The sequence below is a fragment of the Musca autumnalis genome, unplaced genomic scaffold, assembly GCF_047663935.1.
Source record: "Musca autumnalis isolate F117 unplaced genomic scaffold, ASM4766393v1 scaffold_2, whole genome shotgun sequence".
In the NCBI taxonomy this organism is placed as follows: Eukaryota; Metazoa; Arthropoda; class Insecta; order Diptera; family Muscidae; genus Musca; species Musca autumnalis.
In genome coordinates this window covers 13,430,806-13,458,495 of record NW_027411755.1, presented here as the reverse complement: position 1 = coordinate 13,458,495, position 27,690 = coordinate 13,430,806, and the positions used below count along the sequence as shown (strand labels likewise).

At 37.4% G+C, this 27,690-nt stretch overlaps 1 protein-coding gene across 3 annotated transcripts; it reads right to left on the bottom strand.

Annotated features, from left to right (window-relative positions):
- Positions 1-20,491: 20,491 nt before the first annotated feature.
- On the bottom strand, positions 20,492-27,433 carry LOC141393696 (uncharacterized). 3 transcript variants are annotated; one of them, XM_073967058.1, is made up of 3 exons: positions 25,378-27,433; positions 22,616-23,107; positions 20,492-22,544 (listed from the first exon to the last, which is right to left on the bottom strand). In XM_073967058.1, the coding sequence occupies exons 1-3, from the start codon at positions 26,191-26,193 to the stop codon at positions 20,817-20,819; spliced, it is 3,036 nt and encodes a 1,011-aa protein (XP_073823159.1). In that variant the 5' UTR covers positions 26,194-27,433; the 3' UTR covers positions 20,492-20,816. The 3 variants fall into 3 exon arrangements, with proteins under 3 accessions (XP_073823159.1, XP_073823157.1, XP_073823158.1); XM_073967056.1 differs by having other exon boundaries at positions 25,345-27,427; XM_073967057.1 differs by having other exon boundaries at positions 25,363-27,427.
- Positions 27,434-27,690: the final 257 nt, after the last annotated feature.

The window sequence follows — 27,690 nt, the reverse complement described above, 5'->3', positions numbered from 1 at the left end:
GCTTCGGCCAGCGGCTGCCAACCCATCATCAAACCTATGCTTCTACGTCAGTTTTTATGCTGCTACAACAACCGACATAGTCCATCTTGTAACTGAATCTAATTTGAGGATTTATTCCTTTCTATATAGCCCATTTATTTGCTAAATCCAGCCAAAATCTACCAGATTTCCCATACAAAAATAAATCCTCGTATTGGGTGGATTTCTTTTAAATCTGGCATAACTCCTCGTATACAACTCTGTTCTTTGCAACATGTTGTTAAAAAATACAAAAAAATGCAACCTGGCACAATAATTGCTACACTAGATGGTAAAACTGCGATAAAATAATTCTTTATTTGCTCTTTAGTTAGCATTAGTACCATAATGTGCTAACATTTTCAGTAATAAACAATAAATTTGTAATTTAACGTATGTTTGTTTTTATACCCTCAGCATTTATGCTAACGAGGGTATATACACTTTCATACGGGCAAAATGTGCCTCATCGAAATAATGGTTTTAGACCCCAAGTATGTTTGGACGAAATGTGTTTCAGACAATTTGGAGTCAATTGAGCAATGTCCGTCCGTCTGTCTGTGTGTCTGTCTGTCTGGCTGGCTGGAGCGCACGATAACTCTCGAACGGATGAACCGATTCGGTTCAAATTTTGGCTTTCGTAATATTTTGCGCAAACTTAGTTTAAGTTCGAAGATGGACTATATCGGTCCACTCCTTCCGGTACCTCCCCCACAAAAGTTCGAAAATGTTCGGAAAATTTGTGCGCACGATAACTCTTGAAGGGAGTAACCGATTTGGTCCATACTTTGCCCATCGTGAAACGTGTACCAGACTTAGATAAGGTTTCAATATGGACTCAATCGGTCCACTCCTTTGGGTACCTCCCACACGTTTTCGGATAAGTTCACTTTAAGACCTGCTATCGAATCACTTTGATTTTTGTTGAAGCAACTTGCATTCGCTGTCTCAATTACGATGGTACAAGTTTTTTCAGGGGCAAGTCCGTACTTCTTGAGAAAACTGTCCGAAGGATGTAAAAACCCCCTATTGCACCATATGTAGTGGCTGGAGATCCACTTCCATAATGGTCTATGTCGATCCATTCCTTTAAGTATCTCCTCCGCAAAACTTTTGATCTTTAATCCTAATCAACATTTTTGTCGGTAAAAAATGTTTTAATGTACACAGGCTGAGGGTATATCTCTGTCGGCAATGCCGACTGATACTTTTTTACTTGTTTGAGACGAATTCAATTTACAAAAAATTCTTTTGACGTTTCAAATTCGATCAGATGGGCTGATGCATCTACCTTGGTATTTGTGCTATGAACAAAAAACAGCTGACTGTCATTTAAATCCTCCAAAATGTATATCTAAATGCAATGAGATTTGTACTGGATTTATTAAACCGAGGATTTATGGCTAGTCTAAATGAGCTTATACTTATCGTGCCAACCAGGGGCCTAATTACGACATTCGATTCGTTGGCGTATTTTCTCGTGAATGAAAAAATCGAACTATGAAAACCTATGTGTTCTTCAAAGAACATTAAGAAGGTAGATGACAAAAAATGTGTTTATTTTAAAACAAAAACTAAATTTTTAATGAAAAAATGGAAATATTTGTTGAAATGGTTGATTAAATTTTTTGTAATAATTTCGGAATGTAGTTGTGCTAATGTACGAAATCATTTATTTTTGTAAAACTTCTTGACATTGTTGTAACAAACTGCTAATGCATCTACCTTAGTAAATGTACTGATAGTGGCGCGAATAGGTTTTCATAGTTCCATTATTTTATGCACGAGCAAATACTCGATCGAATCGAATGTCGCAATTAGGCCCCAGCCTTTGTAATTGCTCACCATATGATTTTTAGAGCTATGGGATTATTATGTCAGGACTCACAAATTAAAAACAAAAATTAAAACAGTCCTTCAACTGCACATAAACGAAAATTTTGAATTTTTGTGAAGCAGATACAAGTTTCATTTAAGTGAATTAAGTTTAGGTAATGTTTCAACTAAGGGTAGTCGATTTGATACACTTCAGTTATAGTCGGAATTAATTAACTTTTATTAATTTTGCATACCTATAAAATTCTGTTAAAAATAATACAATCGACTGGTAGCTGGTATTTACGAATCTTACCCCTTTCTTTCCTAACAAAATTTGGAATACAGGACCTCACTTCTTGACTTATCCCAAGAGAGACTTTACCCATAAATATTTACAACAATGTTCGCATTCTGGAGGGAAATGGTATTGTATGCAATAAAAAGAACCAAGAATAAGAATCCAAATGCGAAAGGATAATATATTTGAAAGATTTTAGGTGAAAAATTATGAGTCCTCTAAGGACTCCATATCCTTTTCCCTAGGAAAGTAGCATAAACCGGATAGGAACCACTTTAAATGGATGATTTATTAACTAACAATAATTACAACGTGGAAATAGACCCAAAGAAAGCATATTTCCATTGTACGGATGAATCTACATGTTGCTTTCTATTGCATACAATATTATTTCCATCCAGAATTCAAACATTGCACAATGGATCGACTTGTATGGAGGAAGTGGTCAAAAATATTTAGAGTGTAAAACTCAAGCCAATGCGCCGGTTACAACTTTGTGCTGCTGCGAAGAGTGTTTTAAGAAACCACGAGCGTAACATTCTCCCCCCTTTCCCCTCTGGAGGGGGTATACGGTAAGAATTGTTTTATGCTGTTAATACAAAATGACATGAACAAAGGTCCCGATTATCTTATGATGCAATAATAGGCTTGGGGAAACAAAACAATCTCCAAAACAACATAAAATCCAACCAATTTAGCGGATTAACAAATTCAAAATTTTTGTACATTTTAAACATTTCATCCCCCGTTGTTTACCAAAGGAAATATTCTCTCAGAGAGGCTAATGCAAAACATCCACCAAACTCTCTCTCATTTATTTTGAGAGAGGATTATTAAGGTAGATGTATCAGCAATCCGTTACAACAATGTCAAAAAGATTTTGCAAGAATTAATAATTTTCTTATTTTCATAGCACAACTTCATTTCGAAATTATTATTGAATGTATTGTTCAACAAATTCCACAAATATTTACATTTTTCATTCATAATTTTGTTTTTTTTTTTTTTTGTTCTTGCTTTCAAAAAACACCTTTTTTACATCTACCTTCATAATATTCCCTATAGTACACATAGGTTTTCATAGTTCGATTACCGGTTACTCTCGAAACATTCGATCAACGATTTCGATCGAATCTCGTCATGCCGCTTTTTTATCGTGTCGAAATCTTTTTCACGAGCAAATACTCGATCGAATCGAATCACGTAATTAGGCCCCTGTTTTATTTTTACATAAAAAAGTGTCAACTTTGGTACTGCGCCAATCAACGAATACTAACGTTATTTACAAAAACTAATTATTTTCAGATGACTTGAGGTGTTTTTTATTATTCTGCGCAAAAAAAAGTTACAATTTCGAAACTTCAAAAATAGGGCTTTGGCCAAAAATTTCCTGATTGAAACCTATGTGCAATGGCTGGGTCCACAGTGCATTGTGGTAAATATTTATGGTAAAAACGATGACAATAAGCTACGGAATGCATCTTGGGATATGTCAAGAAGTGAGGTCCTGTGTTCCAAAATTTTGTTACAAAAGTGGTAGGGGTAAGATTCGAAAATACCAGCTACCAGTCGATTGTATTATTTTCAACAATATTTTATATGCAAAATTAATAAAATTTAATTATTTCCGATTATAACTGAAGTGTATCTATTATTATGAGCAGCAAATCTACTACCCTTAGCTGAAACATTACCTAAACTTAATTCATTTTAAATGAAACTTGTGTTGGTTGTTGATTGCTATACTTTTGAAGAGATTGAAGAGGTATTAGATAACTTCGCAAGTAAAAAGTTCTTACAAAAACTTTTTTCTCAATTCGCTCTCTTGTACTGAAAAATTGGTTATCAAACAGCATTTTGTAAAAGTTTGTGCAAATTTGTACAAATTTTTGAGTTGTCGTACAGACAGACCTATCCTCAATTTCTTTAAATAAATATAACGGGTCTATTGAACTTTCAGGAAAAATTTACAAGGTGTATCTATTATTTTGAGCAGGTGTGTATAATGAGTTTGTTTATCGGGCATGTTCTGGAATTCACCGTGCATCCATTTCACATTACACATGCACTTCACCTGTGAAAGCAATTGCGTTTCTGTATTTCACGTGAAAAGAGCTTTCATATTTCACGAAAGAACTTTGGAAAGCTTTATTAGAGCTTTCAAACTTTATCTTTAACAATAGGTCTGTACGATTACTCAAAAGTTTGTACAAATTTCTACAAACTTTTACAAAATGTTGTTCGATAACAAACTTGTTCAGTAAAAGAGAAATGAGAAGTAGTTGCACGTACTTGCAAGAACTTGCAAATACTTTTTACTTGCGAAGTTATCGAACAGGCCTAATGAAAAAATATCAGTCTGTGTTGGCGCATCATCGAATACACATGCGTGTGTGGGTATACCCACATATCGACGCCTCCAAACAATAGTATGCTAAGTCGACTTAGCATGTTTTCAAGTTCTTCCCATTTTTATATTTAACGTCCTTTAACTTAAATTGTGTCAAATTTTGGTAATGATCGGATAATCCGAACAGAAGTTATAAACAAATATTTACTTAACATAGTACTGAAGGTCAAAGAAATTTCCAAACTTTTAGAGCTTGTCCTGCAAAACGTGCTTTTCAGAATTAGCAAACTATTATTTGGAGGTGTCGAACGTCCTTTAACTTAAATTCTGTCCAATTTTGGTAATGATCGGTCAATCCGAACAGAAGTTATAAACAAATATTGACATAGCATAGTACTGAAGTTCAAAAAAATTTCCAAACTTTGAGAGCTTCTCCTGCAAAACTCACTTTTAAGACTTAGCATACTATTATTTGGAGGTGTCGATATATGTACGCTTTGTTCGTTTGGTTGTTTACGAAACAGACGTAAACAAAGAAACGAACTTCTACAAGAGCAACACATGTTAAATTTGGTACTTTAAGAAAAAATACATTTTTAAATCATATTTTGTTAAGAAAATTAAATATTTTTTTTAAATGCTCATAGAGAACACATTAAATTTTAGTCCAGAGTAGATGTCATTCAAATCAATTTATTTTTTATTATACCCTCAGCCTTTAGGCTAAAGAGGGTATTTACACTTATGTGTAAATAATGGTTTTAGACCCCAAGTATGTTTGTACGATATCCGTTTCAGACAATTTTGAGTAGATCTAGCAATGTCCGTCCGTCTGTCTGTCTGGCTGGCTGGTGCGCACGATAACTCTCGAACGGATCAATCGATTCGGTTCAAATTTTGGGTATCGAAATATTTTGTCCAGATTCGATTTAAGTTCGAAGATGGGCCATATAGGTCCACTCCTTCAGGTACCTCCCCCACAAATGTTCAAAAATTGTCGCAAAACTTGTGCGCACGATAACTCTTGTAGGGAATAACCGATTTGGTCCATACTTTACACATCGTGTAATTTCTACCAAACTTATATGAGGTTTCAATCGGTCCACTCCTTCGGGTACCTCCCACACAAAATTTCGGAAAAGTTCAGTTTAGGACCTGGTCTCGAATTGCTTTGATTTTTGTTTACGCAAGTTGTATTCGCTGTCCTCTATACGACGCTGTAAGTTTCATTAGGGGCAAGTCCATACTTCCTGAGAAAATAGCCTGAAAGTTACAAAAAACCCTATGACTCCGTGTGTAGTGGTTGGAGCGCAAGATAATTCTCGAACGGGTCTGCCGATTCGGTCCAAAATTTGGCTTTTGTAATATTTTGTCCAAACTTAGTTCAAGATAAAAGATGTATTATATTGGTCCACTCCTTCCGGTAGCTCCCCCACAAAAGTTCGACAATGTTCGGAAAATTTGTGCGTACAATAACTCTTGAAGGGAGTAACCGATTTGGTCCATACTTTGCACATTATGAAATTTCTACCAGACTTAGATGAGGTTCCAATATGGACTCAATCGATAAACTCCTTCGAGTACCTCCCACACAAAATTTCGGAAAAGTTCAGTTTGGGACCTGCTCTCGAATCGCCTTGGTTTTTGTTGTAAAATCTTGTATTCAATGTCCCCTATACGAAGGTACAAGTTTCCTCAGGGTCAAGTCCATACTTCCTGAAAAAATAGCCTGAAAGTTGAAAAACAAACCTATGACACCATGTTTATGGGTGAAAGTGCAAGATAATTCTCGAACGGATATGCCGATTCCGGCAAAAATTTGGCCTTCATAATATTGTTTTCAAACTTAGTTTAAGTTCGTAGATAAGCAATATCGGTCCCCCTTCCTCCTTCAGGTACCTACCCCACAGATGTTCAAAAATATTCAGAAAATTTGTGCGCACGATAACTCTTGATGGGAGTGACCGATTTGGTCCATACTTTACACATTCTCATAATATCTACCAGATATAGATCAGGTTCGAATATGGACTATATTTGTCCACTCCATCCCGTACCTCCCACACAAAATTTTGGATAAGTTCACTTTAAGACCTGCTATTGAATCACTTTGATTTTTGTTGAAGCAACTTACATTCGCTGGCTCAATTACGATGGTAAAAGTTGTTTCAGGGGCAAGTCCATACTTCTTGAGAAAACAGCCCGAAGGGTGTAAAAACTCCCTATGGCACCCCCATGGTCTATATCGGTCCTTTCCTTTAAGTACCTTTTCCGCAAAATTTTTGAAATTTAATCCTAATCAACATTTTTGTCGGTTCATACGACCAAAATTTTTAAACACATAATACATAAGTTTTAAACAAATACATAAGTTTTTTTGTGAAAAAAGTTTTTCAATTTGCACAGGCTGAGGGTATATCTCTGTCGGCAAAGCCGACTGATACTTTTTTACTTGTTAGATTTGTTATTGAAAGGTTTTAATGGATTTGAGAGGTTTCTATCGGATCTGCCGTTTTCTTCATAACAAAGATTTCAGCTTAAAAAAAAAACAATACTGTCGCTGCTGTCCAATATGTATGAGTGTTCAGGACTCAGTTCTTTAGAGTAGACGACAGCAACCGTATCTTCTATCATTTTGCATCGGTTTGTATAAAAAAACGCACCATCCAGGGTTGTTGTTGTAGCAGTACATGTGTGTCGCTGACCAAAACCTCCTGGTTTTAGAGCCAATCCGGTACATAGAACCCGCTGCCGTGGGATGGTCATTGAAAGGTCGGTTACTTCGTTGGCATATACTCATCAAAATCGCGGTTTTGCAGACCATTATCTACAAAACATCAAAGAGGCACGAAAGATTAATAAATAAATGAAATAAATATATTATACAAACTTCTCAATCTCGAATGATGTTCGCAGCTCACCCTCAGCCTTTAAGGCCTCGCCACAACCACAGGAAAAAAGTGTAAGTGATGTCAAGTTTTCTTTTGGAATTTGCATGTGGTTGTTGTTTTTAAAGCGTAAAACGACACTCAGCGGGCCGATTAAGTGGGGGTGGCCTTTAGGCCCACTAGGTGTATGATTAGATCTAACATGTTTGGACGGAATCCGTTTCCGACAATTTGGAGTCGTCTATCTGCCTGACTGGTGCTACGATCAATTGAACTCGTAATATTTTGCCCGAACTTAGATCGTGTTTCAAGATGAGCCATGGGGTTGTTCGAGTATAGTTTTTTTGTTTTTAAGGAAGGTAATCCTCTTTGTGACCCTTATTATTGCCAAACACTGTCACTAATCCTGCCACAAAAACCACCAAATAAAATGCCATTTTTATTTCTATGAAGCAGACAACACATTTTATTTTTGAATTTTCACGTTTTGTTTGTTGTAAACTAGTGTTATTATTAATCTTTTGTTGTTGTTTTTTCTTTTTTTTAATTTATTAAATTTATGTGTATAGAGAGTTGTTTTTTTATTAGACCCATTAAACATTAACTATTTCTGGTTTTACACAATAATAATTAATTAATTAATAATAACATTTTTTTAAAAAATAATAACTGTGAAATTTTTTTTTATTTTTTTTTTCTCTTTTTTTTTTTTTGTTGACTGGATGGCGGTATGTTAATGCAGGAAAAACAAATTTGTCTTAATTTTGTTGTTGTTGTTTTTAAACAATAGTTATTTGATTTGCAAAATTAGAAACATTTGTATAAACTAACTAAATGTATTTATTGTATGTATTGTATATAGAACTATTGACACAAAAAAGTTTAAAATAATAAAAAATTAAATATACAAGCTTATATAAATATATAAACAATATTGGGGAAGATAAAAAAACAAAAAAAAACATAATAAAACGGTGATAAAATTTTCTTAAAAATAGTGTTTTTATTTATTCATTTGCTATAGTACACAATATAACACATGGAGTGGAATGTCAAGGGGCCTTGACGAGGGGGTAGTGTTTATATGAAAAAAGGAAGAGGATATTTTTAGAAGTAATCCAATGGAAACCCCTTCAAGAACCAAACAAGTAAAAGGTATCATCCGTCAGCTTTGCCAACAGAGTTATACCCAGTCTGTGACTGTACCAAAAAACAGCAACAGGAGCGGTGAACCTAAATATGCTAAGGAAGGAATAAATAGAATTTCCCTAAAAAAATTTCCCTAAAATCATAGCATAATGGCAGTGATGTATGAAGGAGTGGGCCTAAATATTGCGTCATATGTAGGCCCATATCTTAGGAAGTATTGGGGGTTTGTCTTTCCGTCGTTTCAACTTAATGGGGGAAAGTGAGAAAACTCACTCACTCCTCTAGCGAAAAAATACAAAGACAACACGCCAGCCATTTTAGTTGGTCACCGTAGGATTTTTAGAACTTTGTGGGTCACTATGTTAGGAAGCATGGACTTTCCCACGAAAAATGTTATATTGTTGTAGTCAGAATCACAAGGACTACCCTGTTGAAAATTTCAAAACAATCCCCGAAGAGCTTTAAAAGGGACTTAAGTGAAAAATTTGAACTTTTGTGAGGAGCCGCCGGAAGGAATTATCCGATGTAGTCTATTTTCGAAATTGATTTAAGTTAGAGCGAAAGATTAAAAAAGTATCAGTCGGCGTAGCCGAGCCAGTGTGAATTGAAACTATCATCAATTGACAATATCGAATCGAATACCCGCTAGGCAACCAAAATCCTTTTCCTCAATAATTATATATTAAGAAGAATTTCTGATGTTGTGGCCTTTTTTGGATGCATGAGCTTGCCGAAAAAAAAATATGTAAATTTGGATTAATGCTCAAGAGTTTTGCGTAGGATATACCTAAGGAAATGTGTTCATTTTGAAAGTGGATCTTATTTTTGGAGTAATTTCTTTTCGATAGATATCACGCCCACCAGTCATTTTTGAGAGCTTTTGGACCACTATGTCAGGAAGCATGGACTTGCCCATGAAAAACATAATATCGCTGTAAACAGGACCACAAGGAGTAACATTGGTATACATTTCCAAAGGATCCTCTAACAGACCCTAAACTGCACTTACAAATTGTTTTGAACTTTTGTGGGGAGGTGCCCTAAGGAGAAGACCGATATGGACCATTTTCGAAGTTAAACTACATTTGGACAAAATATTAGGAGATCCAAAGTTTGGACCAAATCGTTTTCTCCGTTCAAGATAAACGTGAGTATCGTTGTGGAGAAAATGCGTTGCACTTTTGAGGGGGAAATACAGGAAGAAGTCAACCGATATTGTCCATCTTCGACCTTAAACTAGGTATGGACAAAATATTACGCTGGCCAAATTTTGGACCGTTTCGGCTGATCCGTTCGAGAGTTATCGTGCCACCACATATGGGGCCATTGTGATTTTTACATCTTACGGGCCACTTTTCTCAGGAAGCATGGACTTGCCCCTGAAAAACTTGTATCATCGTAATGGTAGCAGCGAATGGAAGGAAGTTGTTGTACAAAAATCAAATCGATTCGAGAGCAGCTCTTAGACGGTACTTTTCTGAAATAGAAAGCCCCGTAGGATCCTTCTAAAGGATAGAAGGCCTCCCTAGGAGGCTTCTATACAATAGAAGGCCTCTGTAGGAGGCTTCTTTAGAATAGAAGGTCTCTGTAGGAGGTTTCTATAGAACAGAAGGCCTCCGTAGGAGGCTTCTATACAATAGAAGAACTCCGTGGGAAGCTTCTATACAATAGAAGGCCTCCCTAGGAGGCTTCTATACAATAGAAGGACTCCCTAGGAGGCTTCTTTAGAACAGAAGGTCTCTGTAGGAGGTTTCTATAGAACAGAAGGCCTCCGTAAGAGGCTTCTATACAATAGAAGACCTCCGTGGGAAGCTTCTATAGAATAGAAGGCCTCCGTAGGAAGCTTCTATAGAATAAAAGGCCTCCGTAGGAGACTTCTATAGACTAAAAGGCCTCCGTAGGGGGTTTCTATAGAATAGAAGGCCTCTGTGCGATTCTTCTATAGAATAGAAGGCCTCTGTGGGATTCTTCTATAGAATAGAAGGCCTCCGTAGGAGGCTTCTGTAGAATGGAAGACCTCCGTTAGAGGCTTCTATAGAATAGAATACCTCCGTAGGAGGCTTCTATAGAATAGAATACCTCCGTAGGAGGCTTCTATAGAATAGAAGACCTCCGTAGGAAGCTTCTACAGAATAGAAGACCTCCGTAGGAGGCTTCTATAGAATAGAAGACCTCAGTGGGAGGCTTCTATAGAATAGAAGACCTCAGTGGGAGGCTTCTATAGAATAGAAGACCTCCGTGGGAGGCTTCTATAGAATAGAAGACCTCCGTGGGAGGCTTCTATACAATAGAAGACCTCCGTGGGAGGCTTCTATACAATAGAAGACCTCCGTGGGAAGCTTCTATAGAAAAGAAGGCCTCCGTAGGAGGCTTCTATAGAACAGAAGGCCTCCGTAGGAGGCTTCTATAGAATAAAAGGCCTCCGTAGAATACTTCTATAGACTAAAAAGCCTCCGTAGGAGGTTTCTATAGAATAGAAGGTCTCTGTGGGATTCCTCTATAGAATAGAAGGCCTCCGTAGGAGGCTTCTGTAGAATAGAAGCCCTCCGTATTAGGAGTTGACCAATATGATCCATATTCGAAATTGATCTAAGTATGGACAAAATATTACGAAGGCCAAATTTTGGACCGATTCGGCTGATCCGTTCGAGAGTTATCGTGCCACACTACACATGGTGTGATAGGGGTTTTATCATTTACCGGGCCATTTTCTCAGGAACTATAGACTTGCCCCTGAAAAAACTTGCAACGTTGTAATGGGGGCAGCAAATACATGTTACTACAACAAAAATCAAAACGATTCGAGAGGAGGTGCTGAACTGCACTGTTCCGAAAATTTGTGTGGGAGATACCCGAAGAAGTTGAGATATATATTCCATATTATAAACTGATCTATATCTGTTAGAAATATTACGATGTGCAAAGTATGGACCAAATCGGTTACTGTCTTCGATAGTTATCATGCGCACCATGTTTAGCGAAAAATTTTGAACTTTTTTGAAGAGGTACCCAAAGGAGTGCACAGTTATTTGATTTAAGTAGTTTGCGCAAAATATTACGACTGCCAAATTTTGAATCGAATTGGTTTATTCGTTGGAGAGTTATAGTGCGCTGCATCCATTACACATGGTGCCTTAGCGGTTCTTACAGATTTTGGGCCATTTTCTCAGGAAGTATGGACTTGCCCCTGAAAAAACTTGTAACGTTGTAATGGGGCCAGCGAATACAAGTTACTACAATAAAATTCAAAACGATTCGAGAGGAGGTATTAAACCTCACTTTTCCCAAAATTTGTGTGGGAGATACCCGAAGGAGTTGACATACATATATAGTCCATATTATAACCTGATCAATATCTGTTAGAAATATTACGATGTACAAAATATGGACCAAATCGGTTACTGTCTTCGAGAGTTATCACCACGTTTAGCGAAAAGTTTTGAACTTTTTTGGAGAGGTACCCAAAGGAGTTGACAGTTATTTGATTTATGAATTTGATTTAAGTAGTTTGCTCTAAATATTACGACTGCCAAATTTTGAATCGAATTGGTTCATTCGTTGGAGAGTTATCGTGCGCTGCATCCATTACACATGGTTCCTTAGCGGTTTTTACAGTTTTCAGGTCATTTTCTCAGGAAGTATGAATTTGCCCCTGTAAAAAGTTGCACCGTCATAATGGGGGCATCGAATACCACTTGTTACAACAAAAATCAAAACGATTCGAGAGGAGGTCTTAAACTGCACTCTTCTTGTTAGGTCCCTGACATTTCACTCGATGTGTTACAAAATTTTACTTATAAATATTTTTTTGCTATTGTACATTATATGTTGTTGTTGTTTTTTTATTTTTTTTTTCATTTCTTTTATCAGAGTACAGTTTTTTGTTGATTTTATTTCTCTTTCACTTTCTTTAATAAAGTTAACCTAACTTTTCTTTTGTTTATTTATTTTATTCTTACACTTTTGTCTAATATATAATTTTGTTTGTGTTTCTTTTTTATTCATATATAATTTTTCTTAGTCTTTAAACACTTAAAGAAAATACACTAGGTTTTATTTTTGTTTTTTTATTTTGTTAATTATTTTTCTTTTTTTCACTAATAAAATTTTTATTTCCTTTTAAATATAATAATTTTTTTTGTTTGTATATATATTTATATTATTTATTACTTAATAGAGTAAATTTTTGTGGTTGTTTTTTTTTTAATTTACTTACTAATTTAAGAGACAAAAAATGTATTTTTTTAAAAAGAATAATAATTAAAAAAGCGTGAAATTTGATTTCCGCTTCTTTTCCTCTCTTTTTGTTGTTTTTATTTTCTCAGTATATGGTTGGTTTTTAAAATTAAATAAAAATGTTGTGATTAAATTGTTATAATTACTACTAAGTTTTTTTTAATGTATAAAAACACATACACATTGTTATTAGTTTTATTATCAAATCTACAGGATGGTGGGTGGGTGGGTGGTAGTTATCATCATACTTTTTTTATTCAATGATGATAATGTTATTTGGAGCTAATTGCCACCCATCTTCTCTCCAACTCCAACCCACCCACCACTTTTGTAATTGTTCCTTTTTTCTTCTTCTTATTTATATATATTTGTATATATAGTATTTACTTTTAGGAGGGGATGTGTGATGGTGGTTTGTTTTGTGGCTTATCAAACAAACAAAATAAACCGCCAACAAGAACACTTCTTTTTTTCTCAATTTCTCGCAGTGTTCCATCGAGAGAACATTTACTTAGAGGATCTTAAATATAAATTATCGTGCCAGATTTTTGTGAAGACGACGACAACAAACGAACATTTACCACAAAAGCATATTAGAGAAGAAACATGGATTTAAGCTAAAAAGTTATACAAACCATCATACATTTACACAATCGTACAATACATACATGTGTGCGTGTTTTCTATAACTAAAAAAAAGAGAAAAAGTTATCAAATTTAACCAATTCTTTTATGAATTCTCTAACCTTACATTTCTATCGTTCAAGAAAGTGAGGTTAGGTAGGAAATGTTATTGAAAAATTACAACATTTTGCATCCACAAAGTCATATTTTTTCATACTACAGTGTAGTCGAATATGGTTGGAATAATTTTTTTTTTAAAGTAAGGATATGGCAAGGTTAGATTAAAATAATATCAAATCAAGCTCAACATATTTTTCTGAAATTTTGAGAATGCTTGGGAAATGGTGCGAAATATTCTGTCTTATACATAAGCAAAAGCATGAAGGAGTCAATAATCACAAAATAACAGTCCAAATAAAGTAAAAACAAGTCTACAGAGATTGGGGAATTATAACCCAGAGACCAGAGGTACTTAGGCTCTTATTATCAGAAATAAGAATGAGTTCCTCCCTCATCTGAGAAGTATGAAGACAGAAACCAGTATTCAAATAATACCCTTCCCACATTGTGGAGTAGGGTATAAAGAAACTGAGTCAAAATCTCTGTTTTAGATTCATTTGTTTATTTTTTGGAAGTTTTGTAACTTTTGAGAAGGGGAAAGTAAAAGTCAAATTTGTTAATAGAGATAGAGCCTGAGGGCTGTGATAGCACAAAAAAATAAATAACTGGAGCGGTGAAACCAAATGTGCTAAGAGCAGATACCTAGTTCTAATAAGCTGCAATTTCCTAGGCAAAAAATATGTTTTGGAAGTTTTCAACGTACATTTTAGGCGTTTGTGGGATAGGTATCATAAACAGGGGTTTAATTTTTCCACTGACAGGAGTAACCAAAACATAGCCTACGCAGAATAAAAATATCGCATTGTAACATAGCATTGTAACTAAAAACTTTAGTGCAGGAATTATATGAAGGCGCAGCCCTAATGACCACACGCTTTTAAAAATTTCCACACGCCATAGTCCATATATTCGAATTGGATTAATTTTTCGTGTCCACGAAAAAAAAATATATTGTTGAAATTATAAGACAACAAGTAAAAAAGTATCAGTCGGCTTTGCCGACAGAGATATACCCTCAGCCTGTGTGAATTAAAATACTTTTTTCTCGAAAAAACATATGTTAGGGGGGTTTCAAAATTTTGGGCGTATGAACTTTTCTACAAAAATATGGACTAGGATAAAAGCTCAAAGCTTCGAGAGTTGCCATGCGCTCCAGACACTACATATGGTGCAATAGGGATTTTTACACTATACGGGCTGTTTTCTCAAGAAGTATGGACTTGCCCCTGATAAAGATTTTACCGCCGTAATGGAGACAGCGAATGCAAGTTGCTTCAACGAAAATCAAAGTGATTCGAGAGCAGCTATTAAAGTGAATTTATCCGAAATTTTGTGTGGGAGGTACCCGAAGGAGTGGACAAATACAGTCCATATTCGGACATGATATATATCTGGTAGATATATTACGATGTGTAAAGTATGCACCAAATCGGTCACTCCCTTCAAGAGTTATAGTGCACACAATTTTTCCGAACATTTTTCAACTTTTGTGGGGGAGGTACCTGAAGGAGTTGGGCGGCAACGTTCCACTGGGGTTTTATCAAAACGTGAACCAATACCAACAATTCTCTGTACAAATATTTCGCAAGACCTGGCGAAGACTAAATACCAAATATCAGCTACATTGGTTGTTTAATGTGGTTAAAACCTTGAAAATACCGAAAATCGCGCGATACCGTTCTATTGGAGCTATATCAAAACGTCGACCTATGTACATAATTTTTATCAGAAAAGTTTTTTGGTCCATTGGGAACCCTCAATGCAAAATTTCGGCGTATTTGGGCGGGAAACATATGTATCTATATCAAAACGTGGACCCATGTCCATAATTCTTATCGGAAAAGTTTTTTGTAAAGTGAAAACCCCGCATCTCAAAATTCAACCAATTTGGTTGATAAGTTTAGCTAAAATATTCAAAATATCGAAACATTAAGAAGTACCGTTGCATGGGGACTACCCAAAACGTGGGCCGACTTTCCCAATTTTTTGCTCGCTACATTGTCAGTGAACTATAAGTATTTATACCAAAATTCATCTGCCAACGCCAACTCCTTTTATATTTGGCCACCGTTTATTTGAACTCGGGGACATAGTGCAGCGTTTTTTTTTTTTTGAGGTTATGCGCCATTATCTCGGGAACTATGGACTTGCCCTCGAAAAAAATTACAATAAAGCAACGCGGGCCGCACGAACATCCTGTTACAAAAAATTTCATAACGATTAATGAGGTGTCACTAAACTGCACTTATTTTAAATTTTGTGTGGGAGGTACCTGTAGGAGTGGACCGATATAATCCATATTTGAACTTGATGTATGCCTAGAGGTAGTATTACCATATGCAAAGTTTGGTTCAATTCGGTTACTCCCTTCAAGAGTTATCGTGCGGACAATTTTTCCGAACATTTTTGAACTTTTGTGGGGGAGGTACCTGAAGGAGTGGACCGATATGGCCCATCTTCGAACTTAAATCAAATCTGGACAAAATATTTCAATATCCAAAATTTGAACCGAATCGATTGATCCGTTCGAGAGTTATCGTGCGCACCAGCCAGACAGACGGACGGACATTGCTAGATGGACTCAAAATTGATCTGTTTCAAACATACTTGGGGTCTAAAACCATTATTTCGATGAGGCACATTTTTGGTCGTATCAAGTGTAAATACCCTCTTTAGCCTAAAGGCTGAGGGTATAAAGACTACCTTCGATAAAAATTTCAAAACAATCCTCGAACAGACTTAAACTACACTTAAGCGAAAATTCTTGTCCGATATAGACTTTGTTCTTGGAACTTGAACTTCGATAGTCATAGTGCGGGTTGACAACTACCCTTTTAAGGACTCCCCTTTGATAATCTATAATGACTCCACTTTGGTCGCCCCTTGGTCATGCTCTTTTGAAAAGCTTGACTTTAAAGCCTTTCTTTTTAGACATCTCATAATTGTCGTTTGAGTAACTTGACCATACCAACTCAAGTTGGTACTGATAGTTTATTCTTCATTTCCACAAATACACCTCCCTTTCTCTCTCTCTGACCATAGCATAACGGCGAATAAACTCTACAAACCATTACATCTTATGTAGGAAACTCCGAGAAAACTAGAGACCCCTGAATATGGCTTCGAAAATATGAGGCCCAAATGGAAAGATGACTCCCCAGGCCATTAGCCGGAGAAGGTGTGGATGTACACTGTAGTGACCCCGTGCAAAAGACAAAAGGGCGTGACTACTTGGTAGATACGAGATAAGTACTCTTGCCTCTTTCTTAGATTTACGTAAATCCTCACTTCTTGTAAGAGAGTGTCATGGCTTCTTCTTCTTCACCCCTAATTTTACTTTCATAATACCCAGCACCGACGTAGCCAGGGGGATTATCCCTTAGTACTTTGCCCCATAGAGGAACTTCCCTTCCTTATCGTCCCCTCATGGAGCTCAATGGACCCATGTTAGAAGGGTGTGCCTTAAAAAATTCCTGGCAGAGTTGTTTGACATGGAAGAAATGCTTAGGATGGTCATGTTATGTGATGTTGTCTGGCTGCATACCATTGCACCCCGCACTTATATAATTGTTCCACGAACATCCCAGATGGGACAGGGGAGACTTCTCTCATATCAATGAGTGCACCCCGAGTCATATTAGATCAAGGATATGGGACCTACTGTTTATCGCCGAGTCCGAACGGCGTGTCTTAAGACACCACTTGTAGAGAAGTTTTACACGGTTGGAATACTAAGGAAATGTCGCCAACATTGCTGAGGGATATTTAGCCACCGTTGAAAATGGTTTGATGTTGCTTGGCCGGAGAATCGAACCCACGACCTTCTGCGTGCAAGGCGAGTGTGCATACCATTGCACCACGGTTCCACCCCGCACTTGCTTAGTCAAAATGTAGATTATCTATAGGAATTGTACTCTGGGCGTCGATATTGACTGCTATTTGTTTTGTGTGTAATCTGTCAGAACGAACCTGGATAGAAGGTATCGAAGTCAATCTGTTCGACAATCTCAGGACGAAGAACTATGTCCCTTCTCCCCGAGCTCCGACTTACTCGCGAGTGAAAAATTGGTCATTTTTTTGAGTGCAATATTTTTGGTTGGTTTGGGGCAAGTTTATGTGAGGGTGGGAAAAGTTTTTGTTTTGCGCTGGAGAGGGGGCAAGTTGCCCCCCCTCAACTTGGGAGTATTCGGAGCTCTGCTTCTCCCACATCGCAAATCAGAGATCAGAATTGTTATAGGGTTAATTACTGCAGCGTAATATAGCAAGTAAGTGGGAGAACGACAACGTTGAGTACTTCAGGCTATGTGAAGATGTAGAAGAGACGGAAGCAATTGAGCTCCTTTTCTGTCGGTGTCATAGATTGACAATCAAAAGACACAGACTGTTTGGTGTCCATGATATTGCATCTTCCATAGATCCTTCGGCGCTGAAGGAGCCGTAAGTGGTTATAAGTTCAATTAACCACTTTTTCTTCCCTAGCTCTATGTTTTATCTAATTTCCTCCTCCCCTTTTTTCCTGTCCTCCCCATTGCTTTACCCAGATTTGGTACACGGAACTCAGATGTAAGGTTTTCAATATTCTTCGAACGAATTTCCATAATCAAACCAGACATAAAACTAGCAGTAGGACTAATCACGGGTAACTGCAGAATCAGATTTATGTCTCGCGAATGAAGAAGAAACAAAAACAAACGATCAATAATATCGCTGCCCAATTCTCACAACCAAAACACTGTGAATCATGGGTGAACGTACAATCCCTGTAAGTGGTTATGTGTCGGGTAATCCTAGCTAGGCTCAATAAGTTCAATTAACCACTTTTTCTTCCCTAGCTCTCTGTTTTATCTAATTTCCTACTCCCCTTTTCCTGTCCTCCCCCTTCCTTTACCCAGATTTGGTACACGGAACTCAGATGTAAGATTTTCAATATTCTTCGAACGAATTTCCCTAATCAAATCCGACCTAAAACTAGCAGTAGGATTAATCACGGGTCACTGCAGAATCAGATTTAAAAGGGATGAAGTTGCTGACCATGGCAGGCTATGCGAAAATGAAGAAGAAACAAAAACAAACGAGCAATTATGTCGCTTACCCAATTCTCTCAACCAAAAGACTGCGAATCATGGCTGAACATACAATCCCTGACAGTCTGTCCACAATATCTTTTACAACTTCTCTTTCAACATTCTTCAGGAAGAGCACAATGGACCATAAGGTCTCCGAGTGAAGTTGCTGACAATTGAGACAGCTACGCGTCATTAAACCTAACCCAACGCTGGTCTAAAGGTACTGTGGCCGAATTTAATCGCCTATGCTCTCTTTTTTTTATTCATTTTTGAGAGCCTTCCGGATCATATTACATCAATTCGGAAGTGAATTCTTTTAACCAGGATCTGTATCCTTAGGTTTTTTCAAGTGATTTTATCTGCCTATGTAAATACTGTGACCGAATTTAATCGCCTATGCTCTCTGTTTTGTCCATTTTTGAGAGCCTTCCGGATCATATTACAACAATTCGGAAGCGAATTCTTTTAACCAGGATTTGTATCCTTAGGTTTTTCCAAGTGATTTATCTGCCTATGTAAATAACCTTGTCATTCCAGACTATCTTAAAAAATTTGTTTCCCAATTATTTTTCTATCTTTAAAAAAATGAATGCTTTTTGATAAAAGGGAAGTCTAGGGTGCCACACTTCTTTTTAAACCTTTTAGTAATAATAGTAATTTATTAAAAATACATAAAAGTGATAGGTTCCCAACACATTAGCAAATCCGCAATATCATTGTAGTCATCGATTTTTAGGGGCATAAAAACATATTTTTCACAACATTGCCATATTTTTGACAGCCAAGTCTAATATGTACCCCTATTAATAAATAAAAGAGAGATCTAAATAGACCAATGAAGGTTTCCTTCGTAACTCAAAATGTTAAGCCAAAATGTGATAATATACCAAAGAATATAAGGAAAACGAATTAGGTGGGAATTTGGGTACCTTAATGAAAAAACGATTGCTTTAATCTGGAGTATTCCCCCATTGGCATAACTTCATCGGTGAAAAAAGTTCCCGCACCAACAAGGTTTACTAGGGGCGTTTGGATAATTTTTTTCTTACTTTCTTCATTTTGTTACAACACGTTTCAAATAATTGAAAATGACAAAGAATGAATTCAAAGTATTAAAGCTTTGATCACAGTTTAGAAGACGAAACGACAAACAGCATCATGAAATAGCTCTTTTGCCATTGATACTTTGACATATGTAGATGATAATTAATAAACAAAAATTTACATATAAAAAAGGATAGACCTAAATGTTGTTTTTTTTTTTCAGTTTGGGTTATCTCTAAAAAGTATTTGTTTTTTATTTTTTTGTACAATATTTTACAATTTTTTTTGTTTGTTTTCTTTTTCTTTACTAAAAATAAATTAAATAGACAGTTTTTTTTGTTTGCCAAAATTAACAAAACTAGAATAATTAAAACATTTTGCTGTGTGATTTGTTTAAATATCAATAATTAATAATAATTAGATTTTTTTTCTTTAACCAAAAAAAGTTGTCAAAGTTAAATTTACTTAAAAACAAATATGCTTATGTCAAATAACAACATAGGCATATTATTTATTTCCTTCTTAAAAACAAGAAAAACACGCTCTTATATATATGTACTTAATATACAGGCAGGCAACTAAACGGTTATAGGGAACACTGGGGGGATATTTATTTTACACTTTGAGATAGTCAAAAACGTCTCCCCTGTAGTAATTTTCGTAATTCGTTATAAACATTTGATTTTATGCATGGTAAGTCCATCACATAAATTGTAAGTTGGTGGTTAATGGCTTTATAACCCTGCGTTATAAACCTTCTTAATAAGTATAAATAACATAGTCTTGTAAAGAAATTTACAATGTTCTTTTAACTAACAATTGCTTCATTGAAGTATTGATTTGGTTCACTATAACCGTTTTTTTGCTATTTATATCTCAATTTGTTTTGTTTTTGTTTTGATTTTGTTGTAGTTGTTTTTATATCACTATAATAATAAGTGTTTTTGTTGTTGTTTCTTTTTTTGCGAACGTATAACCTTACGCTTAAATCCAGTTTAAACCTATTAGCATCTATCTCTATATATACGTATGTGTCTGTATGTAGGTGTGTGTGTGTTTGTATATATATATAGTTATGAATAGATATATATATAGTCTTACGTCTTCATCGTCTGATCATCGTTGAACACCATTTATGTTTTCATTTCTATCTATGAAAATAAAACACTCACTTTGTTGTTGTTGCTGCTGCTGCTGTTTTCTCTTCATTTTGCTCCCGCTGCTGCTGTGGCCACCGCCGCTGCAGTTAATGCTGCATTTGATACAGAGGCCGCTGATGCTACCGATGATGAGGATGATAGGGAATTAACAGCGCTGCTGTCATGACTTTTATGTTGCGTTGTTCCTGACGATGATATTGACGATTCGGATGCACTGTTACTTACAGATTGTTGCTGCTGTTGTTGGGAGGAATTTGTGGAGACGACATTTGCAGGTGTTGAGGCGGCGGCACTTGGTGTTCCCGCCCCCGCTCCTGTTGCGGCTTGGGAATAGTCTAATTTATAAATGGCGCTACGTGTTACATCGTCCATGGAGGCTTCTTGACATTCCCGGCCACTGTGTGTCTGGGAACCGCAATTATAGCAGGACAGAGGTTTCGTGCTTAAACTCACACTTAGTGAACTGTAGGGTGAGGCTAGAACTGTGGCTTGTGGTGTTTGCTGTAACTGTTGCGGCTGTTGTTGGGCCGTCGTTTGTTGGGTTGGCGTTGGAATTTGTTGTGGCGTTGGTGGCGGTTGTGTCACTGCTACTGCTCCTCCACTATTCGTACTCCTCAGGGTGCCGGGTGGTGCACCTGGTGGTGGTGCTGGGGCTCCCGATAAAAACGCTATACCGGGTGGATGATAAGTTTGATACAATAGCTCACCGCCATTGGGTGGCAGCTGGAAACTAGGCACACGGAAAGTACTATGTGGTGGAGGTGCCATACCTGGATTGTGGGTCATTATTGGAGGACGTGTTGTGGCTGCCAAATGTTGGGCCGCTGCAGCTGCCGCATGATAAGGATATGTGGCATTATATTGCTGTTGATGGGACTGCAATAACACCGAATTCGTTGACAAGACATTGCCTAAGGTGGCTGTACCAGCACCGGCCGAGGGTGAACTGATGAGCACGGTGTTGTTACCCACCATATTATTGTTGCTTGAAACCACATTTCCAGCAGGATTACCACCGGGATTGTTATTGGTCATTGAGGTTTGCATGACATTTGTTGTGCCCCCATTTCCGGGCCCCAACAACATTTCGGCATATATGGCTTGTTGGTTGGCTGACTGTTGTTGCTGCTGCTGTTGTTGTTGTTGTTGCTGTTGCTGCGCAGCAGTCTGGGCATAGAGTATAGCACTGGCATTCATCACATTATTTCCACCACCACTTCCACCGCCACCACCTCCTCCACCAACGGAGTTCATTTTTTCCGATCTACCATTTAAACGTTGCAGACCCATTTGCTTGTTATAACTCAGCTGTGAAGGTTGGTGATGTTTTTGTGTTGGCTGCTGTTGTTGTTGCTGCTGTGACTGTTGATCACCACCTCTCATGGCGGGATTCGTGGTGGCATTGTTCATCATTAGGGTTGGGGTTTCTGGTGGTGATATTTCCCCAGATGAACCAATGGAACTGCCGGAATCACTGCCTGTACTCTTATTGGAATTCATGCTCATCATATTACCATCCATGCTATGATGACCACTGGATGACATGACGTCAGACATGTTCATATTTTGCATGGCATATGTAAGACCTGTGTTGACAGCAAAATTACCCTGATAGTGTTGATTGACTGGAGATTGTTGTTGCTGCTGCTGTTGTTGCTGATGTGGTGGTATGTAGGTGTTGGCCTTAATGCGCGGATGATTTCCCGAACGTGTAAAACCGTTGCGTATGAGATTTTGTAATTGATTTCCGGTAGTCTCATTGTTCATAACGACCTAAAAGAGTGAGGGAGGGAAGAGGAGGATTACAATACAACCCACCTAGGAAATAATATTTCCGTACTTACCTCCTGTATATGTTTCATGTTGGTGGGCATTATCAATTCACTACCCACCATCTGGGACATTTGAGGCGGTGGAGTTGTCTCAGCCGATGGACGTCTTATATTCTTCAGCGTACTACCCGCCAAACGTTGTGACATATTACGCTGTGTCTGGGAGGGATTTTGTGATGGCGCTTGATGTTGATTCGGTGCCATGCCATCGCATGATGATGTACGATTGGGGCTAGTGGCACGACTACTTGATGGTGACGACTGTTGACTCAACATGGGCGAAGAGGCTTGTGGTGGATGATCAATTAAATTGGGAGCTCCGGTCGGTTGCGTTGTTGCCTGATGATATTGACGCATGGCCCATGATGCTGCATTGGGATGTGTTAGAATTGTGGCGGCACCATTGTTTGCGTCTGGAATGATGTTGGAGGAAATCATATGTGGTGGTAGACCATCAACGAGTTGATGCTGTAATGCCGTTCCATCAGCTGTAGGTGGTATTAACTGGAAAAAGAAGGGGGAAATGGGGAAAAATTTGAAATTAGTTTATTGTTCAATGTTGTGGAAGGATTTTCTAATGGAACTACAACCTCTTGTGGCGAAATTGATTTTTTTTAAAAAATAACTACTTTTACTTTACTTGTCTATGGAAGATCAGTTATCTACTGAAGAAGCTATAAAATGTCATTCTTCTACATATTGGGCATCTTTTGAAGAGGTTTTATTTCTATTGAAGGTCGTTATGAGGGCACATCTAGCTATACACGAAGAACTTTTGAAGAGGTCTTTTAACTATACAACACAATTTGAAAGATCGAGGGACCCTTCTAAGTATGGAAGGTTTTTTTAAAGTGCCTGTATATATATAAATATGGTATTGGAGTTGGAGTTGAGTTCAAAAATGTGTGAATTCGACTTTTTTCTTTAAAGACGACATCTGAAGTGGGGTCTTCTAACAAACATTTATCTCATCTTTGGATCAAAATGCCAGCCCCGTTCAAAAGATATCGTGCGTTCTATTTTAGTGACATTTTTTAAATATTGGGGGGAAGTACCGTAAGTTGTAGACCGGTATTGCCCAACTTCAAACTGAAACTAAGTTTTTTTACAAAATATGACGAAGTAAAAATTTTGGACCAAATCAGTTGATCAGTTCGGGAGTTATCGTGCTCCCCAAACACTACATATGGTGCCATAGGGATTTTTACACCTATCGGGTTGTCTTCTCAAGAAGTATGGACTTGCCTCTGAAAAAACTTTTACCGTCGTACTGTAGGCAGCGTATGCAAGTTGCTTCAACAAAAATTAAAGCGATACAAGAGCAAGTCCGAAATATTGTGTGAAGGTACCCGAGGGAGTGGACAAATATAGTCCATATTCGAACCTGATGTATATCTGGAAGATATATTACGATGTGTAAAGTATAGACCTAATCTGTCACTCCCTTCAAGAGTTATCGTGAGCAAAATTTTTCCGAACATTTTTAAACTTTTGTGGGGGAGGTACCTGAAGGAGTGGACCGATATGGCTTATCTTCGAACTTAAACTATGTTTGGACAAAACATAGTCACACCGTGTCATAAGGGTTTTGTGCAACTTTCAGGCTATTTTCTCAGGAAGTGCGGACTTGCCCCTGATGAAACTTGTACCGTCGCATGGGGGGCAGTGACTACAAGTTGCCGAAAAAAAATTAAAGCGATTCGAGATCAGGTCCTAAAATAAACTTATCCCAAATTTTGTGTGGAAGGTAGCCGTAGGAGTGGACCGATTGAGTCCATATTGGAACATCATCTAAGTCTTGAAGAAATTTCACTATGTGCAATGTAGGGACCAAATCGGTTATTTCCTTCAAGAGTTATCGTGCGCACAATTTTTCCGAACATTTGGGAACTTTTGTGGTGAAGGTACCGGAAGGAGTGAATCGATATAACCCTTCTTCGAACTTAAACTAAGTTTGGACAAAATATTACGAAAGCCAGATTTTGGACCGAATCGGTTGATCCTTTCGAGAGTTATTGTGCGCTCCAGCCAGCTAGACAGACACAATTTGCCCTATGAAAGTGTATATACCCTCGATGACATGAGGGAATAAAAAATATATGTCGTTCTATTCTAGGCATCAATCTACCTCAACAGAGGACTAATCAATGTAACCAATTTGGAAAATTTCTTCTATCTAAAGAAATTTCTTAGAAATCTTAGAAAGACGTCGTACGATCTTAAAAAGAATTTCCAAAGTATATCAACAAATTATCCATTGAATCTCCGGAACAAATTGAATACTCTACCAGCTAACGGAAAAAATCTGAAAATTTTTTTTAAATTGTAAGTTTTTTCTAAGTAGGCGGCCTTCGGCCGGGGATTTAAGGTTTTCTCCTATGACAGGAGCCAATTTAGGGCACGAAAACAACATTTTTTTAAATTTAATTTTTTTTCTTACTTTAACAAGGGAATTTTCGCAACTTCAGGAAAAGTTTATATATGTATTTGTGATCAGGACAACAAGATCTACCTGTGGTAATTTTTCCAGATTTTTCCGCCAGGTGGGAGAGTATTCTATTTATGCCGAATCTCCTACATACAAAAAAGATCTTTGGAGCCACTACTTTTATCTACAGAAAAAAAACATGCACGACGAAGAAAGTATTCTACGCTAATTTTTCAATGACTATCGCACAGAGGCCTCCGAAAAGCGGAATTATGACACAAAAATACAGAGAGAGAAAAAAAAGAAATTTTACCGATTCTTCTTCACATACATATACGTAGTTTACCTTGGCCAAGTGACTCTGGGGATAACTGAGCGGTATTGTACCCTGGGCCAGCATTTGCATGGGAGTTGGGGCCAACAACTGATGATGTTGACCGGTGGCGTGAAGAGCCGCATGCAGAACATGTTGTTGCATCAATTCCTGTTGGGACGGTGGTGGCGGATGTTGATGCATTTGTTGCTGTTGTGGATTCATAGGCAGCGTCTGGTTATCCATAGTTGTGGCAGATATGGTGGCGGCATTTTGATGGGGTGTTTGTGGATGGATATTAGATTGTTGCTGCTGCTGTTGTTGTGATGGTGGTGGTGTTGTAGATGGCGGTGGATCAGCCACCAATTTATTTTCTTTGATTTTTTCAAATATTTTCATAAATTTAAGATGTTGTTCAAACTCAAATACCGGATGATTGGCAGCCATGGTATAGACCAAAAGCAACTCCTTTAACGTATCAATATCAGTCATTGTTGAGAAGTCGAGTTCACCCCACGACTCGAGGGTACGAAAGATTTCGGTAACATTGGTACGATTGCAGGCTCGTATTAAGGCCAAATATAATGCCATTTTACGACGTACCTTCATATCGGTTGGTTCACCCTTTTGGCAGGCAATCATATCCGTTGCCAAATCTTGAGGATTATTGGCCCGCAACTCCATGCCGCGCAGCTCCTGGGAGTCACGACGTCCCAACTCCTCTAGGCATGTGCCCAGGAAACGTAATTCGAATGGCAAACACATATTGAGCAGCGTGCACATAGTGTCTATGCGCTTATAGCTCTCCAGGGCTCTAAACCACATTATCACATCGTTCTTGGTAATCATTTCCACGATTTTGATTTTTCTTGCGAATGATGGCTGGCTGACTGACTGGAGGTGTTTATTGGCAACAAGCGTTGGCAGCTGCGTTGGCTTCGGCGACGTTCGGCAATTTGCTTTTTTGCTAATGTCGTGTTATGCTCTCACACAGTCGTCCTCACAGACCTATGGCGGCGCGGCGGTGACTTTCTAGCACTGCTGCTAATGCTATTTGTCCTCTAATTGTCTTTGCAATTGTTGCTAGTTTGATGGACTTGGATTTGTAATGGTCTGAACAAAGCCGCATTACTCTGATGCCTCTGATGCATTGAGACTTACTTATGTTAGAATATTCCGCAATTGAAACGAATGCACGGCCAAACCGTTGATGTCTAAAACGGCGGAGGCGTTGTGTGTTCCTTTGTTGTTTTTGTGTGTTTTGTTGTTCTTTCAATTGCCACTGTGTTACAGAATCTGCTTTGAAAATACCCAGAATGTTTTTGCAAAAATAGTCGTGTTTATCAGATGATTCCAGGTCTCCTCCAAGTGGCAGGTGGCGGTACTTTGATATTGTTTTCACATTTAGCCACAGCGCGAACACCTTTACCCAAATACACAATGAAAATAAACGTTTTGTCTCCTTTTAACAACTTGTATGCTGGGAACTGCTACCGTTTCTCATCTGCACGGGTTCGAGATATGCAATAAAATAGTTTTTTCTTCTTGTTAATCTCTGGTAACCTCTATTTTTTCACTTTGCACAATTCATTTGTAAACACACTATGGACACTATGGAACAGTTTTATGGTTGATAGGAAGCGCACATTTAAATAATCCGTCCTTTTATGAAAATATTTTCTCGAAATAGATGCTCTCACTACAAAAAAATATTAAAAAATAATCATCACACAAAAACGCGATGTCCAAAAAATCGTTCGCGACTCGCTTTTGTCGCATTCACTCGTTACTTCAATGTCTGTCACCTCCTCCTTTCTTCTTTATTCTTGCTTCTTCGTTCTCTCTGCCTCGTCCCTTCATTCAGCTAAAACACGTTCAATTCAATGCCTTTTGCCACTTTTCCGCGTTGCCTTTCAATTTTTTTTATTATTATTTTTGCTTGTGTCCTTTCACTGTGTACTGTGTTTTTGTTAACAAAAAATTAGTTTTTAAACAGCAATATAATTTCTTTTGTTAATTAAACGTTGTCTTTTTTCCTGCGGTTGTATGTGATTTTGGTTATTGAATGAAAAAATCTCATTCGACTATCGATTACTTATTCTACTTTGGTACAAGTAGTTGGTATTTGTAGTGGTGTTTTTGGAGGTTTTTGACTTTTGTGGTTGGTGTAGCTTCTATGAAAACGTAAAATATGTGTGGCAAAAGTTTAACCGCTGTCTCTCAAAAACTCAATTTACTTTATCGAAATTTATACGTGTTACTACTGACGAACGAATAAAATTGTAGCAATTTGATATTGAAATGTAGGTAGAATGCATTTTACACTTGCATTTAAAACAGTTGTTT

Excerpts from the sequence above, each read along its gene's own strand:
- LOC141393696 (XM_073967056.1), bottom strand. The coding sequence starts at position 26,193 with ATGATTACCAAGAACGATGTGATAATGTGGTTTAGAGCCCTGGAGAGC. Across the intron at positions 23,108-25,344 it reads ATGTATGTGAAGAAGAATCG|TTAATACCACCTACAGCTGA; the intron begins GTAAAATTTCTT and ends TTCTTTTTCCAG. Across the intron at positions 22,545-22,615 it reads ACATGAAACATATACAGGAG|GTCGTTATGAACAATGAGAC; the intron begins GTAAGTACGGAA and ends TCACTCTTTTAG.